The 8,533-nt window shown below is 39.7% G+C and overlaps 1 protein-coding gene across 2 annotated transcripts in view; it reads left to right on the top strand.

The window, feature by feature from the left end:
• The first annotated feature begins 392 nt into the window (after nt 1-392).
• GALC (galactosylceramidase) overlaps nt 393-8,533 on the top strand; it is a 62,985-nt gene continuing 54,844 nt past the window's right edge. The window contains exons 1-3 of one of the 2 annotated variants that reach the window (XM_072623371.1): nt 393-845; nt 6,669-6,737; nt 6,987-7,050. In XM_072623371.1, the coding sequence (XP_072479472.1) occupies nt 618-845; nt 6,669-6,737; nt 6,987-7,050 (361 nt within the window). In that variant the 5' untranslated portion in view covers nt 393-617. Of the gene's footprint in view, nt 846-1,339; nt 1,581-6,668; nt 6,738-6,986; nt 7,051-8,533 lie in introns of those variants that run through there. The other variant, XM_072623372.1, reaches the window with a different exon arrangement.

The raw sequence follows: 8,533 nt of genomic DNA, 5'->3' as shown, positions 1-8,533 counted from the left end.
CAACTGATATTTATTCATCAACTACTCTGTGCCAAACACCATACTAAGTCCTGGGGATCCAAAGCAAGGCAAACAGACGAAACAAAACAAAGGGTGAAAAAAAGTGCCTCAAAAGTCCAGCTATTTCTGTCATAGTTCGTCCTCTCAGCCTTGTTGTACAACTGATTTAAAGCCCTTTCCATCCATCTACCTACTAATTTTTCTACCTAATTATCTTCATAATTCTGTGTCTATCTATCTATCTCCCTATTAATCCTTCTACTTAATTATCTTCAGAATTCTATCTTTGCCTATTAATCCTTCTACCTAATTATCTTTGTAATTCCGTCTCTCAATCCTAATACCTAATTATCTTCCTAATTCTGTCACCCCTCTATGTATCTAGGTACCTACGCATCTCCCTTTCCACCCTGCACGCCTGGGGCTCCGCATCTCCGGCCTCTCCCCACGATTACCCTCCACCAACAAGGCGTCAGCTTCGTCAGACAACGTCCCGGGTTCTAGCTTTCTTCTACCGCCTTCTTCTGGTCAGGTGATCCTGGAGGCGGAGTCACGTGACTAACGTAATGGCCGGGAGCTAGCGTGCTCGGATGTTGCCGGCTTTATCCCGGTGAGAGATGGAGGCTCGCCCGGTCCGGACCAGCCTCCGAGGGCCGGAGGGCCGGTTCCTTCTGCTGCTGCTGGTGGGGCTGCTTCCGCTGCCCAGTTACCCCGCGCGGGTGTCGACCTTGCGACTCCACAGCCGCGTGCAGCCCCGGGACCCCAGCGCCTCCTCCTACGTCCTGGATGATGTCCCTGGGCTCGGGCCGGTGTTGGACGGCATCGGCGGGCTGAGCGGCGGCGGGGTAAGCGGCCCGGGGGCCGCCGGGACCAGGCTGAGCTCGCTGGTCCGAGAGCTCTGGGCGGCGGCGGGGAGGGAGGGCGCGGGGGAGCGGCCGGCGGAGACTCGTGGTGGTCTTCCTCCCGCCCGCCCCGCTCTAGGTCTAGGTCCAGGTCGAGGTCCGTCATAGCCGGAGGCGTGCACGCATCCTTCGCTGCGGTCTCTGCGGAGAGGAGGACTCGGGTGCCGAGCTGGTCCCTCCCTGCTGTGCGTGTGCGACCCTTAGACGTGGGAGCCTCCCTGACCTCGCATTTCCCTCAGCCTGTAAAAGGCGATAATAGTCGCCCCGCCCCCCAGGGATGTGTCTGTGTGGGGAGAGGAGGTGCTCACTTTAAAAACGGTACAGATGTGAGCCCCAGGAAGCATTTATTCGCCCCGCGTGTCTTAGACGCTTGGGGATACCGAAAGGAAGGCTGCCTAGATAGTCCCTCCCCCGGGAGCTCGCGGACGTGGGGAGGAAGAAGAAGGCAGTCCGCACGGAAAAGCCACAGGCAATCCCTGCCCTCCTGGAGCTCACAGCCCAAGGGCCGGGGAGGGAGAAGGCAATGCCCAAGTAACTACAGGCAGACAAGCGAAATACGGAACGAAGTGGAGATTACCCAGGAGGGAAGGGAGATCTGAAAAGACTTCTTGGGAACTGAAGGAAACCGAGAAGCCAAAAGGCAGGGATGCACGGGGAGCGGTCAGTGAAGATGTGCAGGTGGGGGAATCCCAGTGGTACCTTTTCTTGGCCTTTCTTTGGATCCCAGGGTTTAGTGTAGTGCTTGGCACGGAGACTCACTTGACACGTTCAGGCCTGGAGCAGGGATCAAGCAAGCCTGTATTATGCCGGTCCTGTGCCTGACAGTATGCTGTGCGCTATGGCTACTGGTAGAAACGTACAGTTCCTTGTCTTCAGGAAGTTTGCACTCAAATGTGGGGGCAGTCAGCATGTACATCTGACAGTTAAGAGCTGCTGGGCCCAAAGGACCATTTTCCCTCCCCTCTAAGGAAGTATCCAGACACACTGTCCAGACTCCTAGAAGAATGGTGGGGTATAATGTCTAGGAATATTGCAAAGTAGTACGGAGGAGTGAGGTGGAAGGGTCAAGTTTTGAAAGGCTTTGAAAGCCAGAGGAGGATTGTATGCTTGATTTTAGGAAGAAGGAGCTGCTTGTGTTCTGAGTAATAATATGGATTTACAAGTGATGTCAGGTAACAAGTTTGAACAATAATTTTCAGAAGATATTCATTGCACATGTTCACTGTTAATGAGTAGACTGAATCAAAATAATTTTAGAAACCATACTACCTACTTTTCTTGAATTATTTAGTGCATATAAATCAAACTACAAGACAATTACTTGAAAGTATAATCATGAAATTCATCTGGATTAACAAAAGGTCAAGAATTTCTAGGGAAATAGTGCAAAAAAGTGGGAGGGCTTCAAAACAGTCACTATTAAGTTGATGATGGAGAGGTTGATCAGTGGAATAAATGACATGGAAGCAAAGGAGCACAGTAGCCTTGTTTATTGATAACCCAAAAGATCCAGAGACTGAGGCAAGAATTCACTAGATGAAAAAAACTGCTAGGAAAACCTGAAAGCAGTCTTATAGAAGTTAGGTGCAGCCTAACATTTCATGCTGTGTACCTAGATAAGCTCCAGTTAGATAGGGAGAGTTAAATTGTAAACAAATTAAAGAAGCATAGAAATAACTCATCAAATTAATAATGATGATAGTAATAATAGCTAATGTGTATATAGTATCAATTGAAGAATGGGGATATAAATACAGGCAAAAAGAAATGTACTTCCTGCCTTCAAGTAGCTTGTCTTCCAGTGGAGAAAGACAAGTAATATGCTGAGGAATACTGCTGTGATTACCAGAGAGATCTGCTTACTATTTATTTTACACAAATCTAGTGATTCATATGGGCATAATTATACTTCTGGAAGTGTTAAATACATTAAAGTCTTGGGCAAGAACTTGAAGACTTTAGAGGTACAAGGCTCTTGTTGCGGATTGAATGCAAAGGCTTTAGTAGACAGAGGTAGACTTGGGAAATGAGTAACTGGTTAAAAAAGATGGTATCCAAGAGTAGGATTTCGATTTCTGACCAATAGCTTAACGCATAAAAATAACAGACTTCTTTTTTGAGTTACGTACCGTAGCAAAGGCTAGTAAGAATGTATTTGCCTGATGTCTTGCAAATCTTTTCAAAAGGGCTTTTAAATCAAAGGGAAAGGACTTTGTTAAGGTAGCTACAGAAAATAAGTAGCAACAGAGATGCCAAAAAATTGTTAGGACACAGAACCTAACAGGATTTTAGCACTACATCTCTTGTCCTCATTTCTTTTCTCAGATGGACAAACATTTCTAATAAGCCAGTCGAACTAGAGAGCCTAAAGCCAGAAGGCAGATGTGACCTCCTAGAAAAATTACTAGACTAAGACCTTTCCCTAGAATGGAATTCAGGAAGAGAATGGTTTTCAAAAGGAAACAAGATCAGCAAAATGGAATGTGCTACTATTTTGTGTGTGTGTGTGTATGTGTGTGTGTGTGTGTGTGTATTCTTTGAAATAAAAGGTTATCTTGTCTTTTAACATTTAATATTTTCAGTGAAAGAAAATTCCACACTTTCTTCCTCCAACCTCTTCACCTCTGTTGAAGAAGACAGAACAAAGTCCTTATAACAAATAAACATAGTCATGGATATTTATTAGAAGCTCCATTTTAGAGAGGGGCTCAGACTAGACCCACCTATTATAATTGTTCAGTTGTGTTCAACTCGTGGTGATCCCATTGGGGGATTTCTTGGCAAAGATAATGGAGGGATGTGCCATTTCCTTCTCCAGCTCATTTTCTATTTGAGGAAAGTGAGGCATGTGGTAAAACTTCAGTATAGTTTTGATTTGTATTTTTATTATTATTAGTGCTTTGGAGAAATCTTTCACACTCATATCTCTTCTTTGGGACTATGTTTCAGCTTTGGGATTGTTGCAAATTCATTTTCTTTTGTGGTTTTTGTGGTTTGTGGTTATTCTTTGTTGTCATTCTGTATACTGTTTTCTTGGCTCTACTTGGCTCTGCTTCAGTTCATTTAAGTTTCCATGCTTCTCTGATTTCATTATATTTGGGTTTTTGTTATAGCACAGTAATATTCCATTACATTCATGCGCTACTGTTTGTTCAGTCTTTCTCCATCCAGTGGGCATCTGTTTTGTTTTCTGTTCTTTCTGTAATACAAAACTGCTGCAATAAGTGTTATTTATGGAGTTTTTTAATTCAGTCATTTCCTTGGAGTATACGCCTAGTAGTAGAATCTCTGTGTCAAAGTGTGTGGATATTTTATTTCCTCACTTTGTTTGCATGATTCAAAATTGCTTTTCAAAATGTTTGTGCTAATTCATAGTCCCACCAATAATGTATTAGTGTTCTTGTCTTAAAACCACTCCGACATTGATTGTTTTCTATTTTTTGTTATCTTAGCCAATTTGCTGGGAGTGAGGTATAACCTCAGAGTTGTTTTGATGTACACTTTCTCTTACTATTGGTGATATGGGGTATTCTTTTTTTTATTTTTAATTAATTTTATTTATTTTTAGTGTTCTACAATCACTACCATATAACTTAGATTTTTGTTGCCCTTCCCTTCCTTCTCCTTCTCCCCTCCCTCCTCGAGATGGCATACAATTTTATATAGGTTCTAAATATACATTCCTATTAAATACATTTTCACTATAGTCATGCTGTGTAGAAGAATTATAATGAATGGGAGAAATCATATAACAAACCAAAATGTAATACACACATAAAAAAATGATCTGCTACATTCTGCGATTGAATTCCATAATTCTTTCTCTGGATATGGAAGAGATTTTGCCTTAAAAGATCATTGGGAATTTTTTTAAATCCTTGCATTGCAGTGAAGTTCCAAGTCTACCAGAAAAAAACTCTTGCACACTGTGGTTGTTGCTGTGCACAAAGTTCTCATGGTTCTTCCTTTTCATCATTTCTTACAGCACAATAGTATGCCGTTACATTCATATACCATAATTTATTCAGCCATTACCCAGTTGATGGGCATCACCTTGATTTCCAGTTTTTGGCCACCACAAAGAGTGCTGCTATAAATATTTTTGTATGTGTGGGACCCTTTCACATTTTTATGATCTCTTGGGGATACAGTCCTAGAAGCGATATTCCTGGGTCAAAGGGTATTCATATTTTTGTAGCCCTTTGGGCATAGTTCCAAATTGCTCTCCAGAATGGTTGGATCAGCTCACAGCTCCACCAACAAGGAATTAGTGTTCCAACTCTCCCACATCCTCTCCAACATTTATTATCTTCCTGTTCTGTCATGTTTGCCAATCTGATATGTGTGATGTGGTACCTCAGAGTTATTTTGATTTGCATCTCTCTAATCAGTAGTGATTTAGAGCATTTTTTCATATGACTATAGATATCTTTAATTTCTTCCTCTGAAAACTGCCTGTTCATATCCTTTGACCATTTTTCAGTTGGGGAACCGAGTATTCTTTCATGTGATTGTTAATAGTTTTCAATTCTTCTTTTTGAGAATTTTTATTTCTTTGACCACTAGTCATGTTGAGAGTAGCATTGCATTTTAAGTATATATATTTGTGTGGGGAAAATCTAGGCACTAGAGTGGGGAAGCATGGTGGAAAGTATTTGCAGTAAGCATCACAGAAATAAGCACTATTATCATTGGTGTGGTACAGAGTAGCTGGACAGAATGATCTTTGGTAAACAAATAATAAGCCTAGACCACAGACATATTGTATCAGTGAAGGAAGATTTCACCTATCCAGGCACCTGCTAAGAGTTCTGTCTGTCCAAATATAGTGGCTAATAATTTTTTTTTTTACTCACCTTAATGAAATAAGCATTATTTAACAGAAAAGGGACCAACTAAGAGGACTTTTATCCTAGAGATGAATCTTACTAACCTGAAGTTATTGGTTGTTGAAGGGAACCCTGGACAGAAGGCACTACTGCATCTTAGAATTTGAGAAGAGGAGAGGAGAGCTATTGAATGTTTGCCATATATACACCCTCTTTTTGAGAAGGATGATTTCAAAAGATTCAAAGAAAAGACTTGGAGGATCTTCTGGCCCAAAATTCTAGAATGTGTATCAGTTTAGAAGGGACAGAGTGAAATTCTGAAGAAACAAAGAGATACAAATAGTTCTGGAAAAGCAAGAATTATGTGATGAACTCATCAATGATGTACAAGGATTTCATTAATCAATTTCAAATTTTAAAAAGACATTAAAAGAACAAAGCAAGGGCATGTAGAGCAGGACAGAAGTACCTGGGATTTTTCTGAGGAGCTAGTAGATTTATGCTTTCTGGATGTCTTCAAGTTAAGTGTAGAATATCTGATATCAGTTGAACTAGATGAAATAGTCTCACTTGATAATGCTTATAATATTCTAAAAAGACTTAAGAAAATAGTGCGTCACACCAGCAGTCTCCAAGAAACTTTATTTGCTAGAACAATAACTTTCTCATTGATGTTTATTTTTATTTAAATTTTTTTGAGCCTGGACTGAAGTTGATTAACTTCATTTTCTAGCTGACTAGTGTACATGCCACTCTAGACTCTTCCTCTTTGCTCTCCCAATTCTAATGTGGTCAGTGTGTCACTATTTTAAACTGAATCCATTTCTACTTCTAACATATGGTTAAATATGGGCAAGTTGGGTATCTGGTTAGGTGGCTTTAATTGTTTTTTAAAGTTTTAAATGCTTATTTTTTTCTTTGAAATCTCTCTTTTTAGGCAACCTCTCGACTTCTGGTCAATTACCCTGAGCCATATCGTTCTGAAATACTGGATTATTTATTTAAGGTAATGTTAAAAGAGACATTTAATGGTTGTGTTAAGAGCTGTTTGGGAACCTTAAATTTTGAAAGTGATGCTTTTTTTTTGCTACTTGGAATTGACTGTTATAAAAGTGGGTATAAATTTAAATTCTGCCTTGCTTTAAGTTTTGTCTTGTTTGCCATACCTATAAAATTTAAGTAATAACGTTTCTTAAAGTACTTTGAGCATGATACAATAAAGGACATTATTAATACTGTTAATTCTTTTCCCTAGCCAAACTTTGGTGCCTCCTTGCATATTCTAAAAGTAGAAATAGGTGGTGATGGACAAACAACAGGTAAGAAGAGTTTGGGGAAAAGGGACTTTTTTTCAGCACTGTAGTCTATGCTTAACTTTAAAGTATTGGAATGTAGACATTCCTACTTTTTGTCTTGGGGCAGCTAGGTGGCACAATCGTTTGAGTGCCAGGTTTGGAGTTAGGAAGAACCGGGTTCAAATTTAGTCTCAGACTCTTACTAGCTATGTGACCCTGGGCAAGTAATTTAACCTTTTTTGCCTCAGTTTTCTCATCTGTAAAATAATCTGGAGAAGGAAATAGCAAACCACTTCAGTATTTTTGCCAAGAAATCCCCAAATGGGGTCATGAAGGGTTGGATATGACTGAATAACAACAAAACTTTTTGTCTTAGTTGGGAAACCTTTATAATTTTCATTAATTTTGTTTGAAGCTGATTTTTCCATCTTAAGAACCACACATTGATCTTAGGTTAACTGAAGTTAAATAAATAGTGGGAAAGGACCTAAGGGGCTTTAGAGATGATATATAAAATGTAAAGTTTGGAATTTCACTGAGAAATTGAAAAAAGGGACAGCTGTGATAGAAAAATGCCAAGAAAGAAAAGGAAGTCACTTAAAATCACATTTCCCATAAAAATAAGTAATGTAGCATTTTAGAAAAAATAAAATAGTTGTAAAGGAATTGTACAAAATTTAAAACACCATATGCTTTTAGTATTATTATTTTGATTAGACGTATATGGCAATATAGCACTAATTTAATACTTTTGAGACCTCAGACTTCAGACTAAAAAAAAAATGTAGGGGACATTTTTACAGGCTGGATCCCATCATAATAAGTTCTATGGGAAATTCATTCCTTTTTTGTTGCATGGAAATTCAGTTTTATGAGCTTAAAATAAGTAGGTCATTAGTAGAGAGAAGTCTATAATTTTTTTTGATGCACATAATTTGTTTTTGTATTTGAGAAGAATAATAAAGTGCCAAAAAACTAATTGAACTATCAATCTCTTAAAAGGCATCAAAAGGAGGTTGTATGTATATTTTCCAGTCAACTCTTGAGCTATAAATAGAACCAATCTAGACTGAGAGCTAGAAGGAAACTTATCAGTCATCTACTTTAATCCCTTCATTTTACATATTTAGAACTGAGGCCTAAAAGATGTAAAGTGGCATGTGCAAGGTAAACACCATTGTTTTCACTGTACCACAATGGCACTGAGGTTAAGAACAGCGCCTCTTTCGGAACACCTCCTCCTGGCAAAACTTGATTTAGGGCCACCAACAATTCCCCCAGGTAGGGATCCAGGCCAGTGGGATCCAAGACAATGGTAGCCAGAATAGTTGACCCAGTAAAGATGTAGCAACCCATTTCCTCATAGTAGGAGAGGGCAAGTGGATGAAAGCCATCTCCTCTACAATGTAGATTAAACATTAAGTCTCAAGTGAAGAGAGGGAAAAGAGACCAGTTTTAACTGTTAAAAACTGAAATGCTTTGCATATGCCAAGAAATTCAAAGGTCA

Source organism: Notamacropus eugenii, chromosome 7, assembly GCF_028372415.1.
Source record: "Notamacropus eugenii isolate mMacEug1 chromosome 7, mMacEug1.pri_v2, whole genome shotgun sequence".
Lineage (NCBI taxonomy): Eukaryota > Metazoa > Chordata > Mammalia > Diprotodontia > Macropodidae > Notamacropus > Notamacropus eugenii.
Note: the sequence above shows the minus strand (reverse complement) of the source record. Positions and strands in the feature narration are given on the sequence as shown.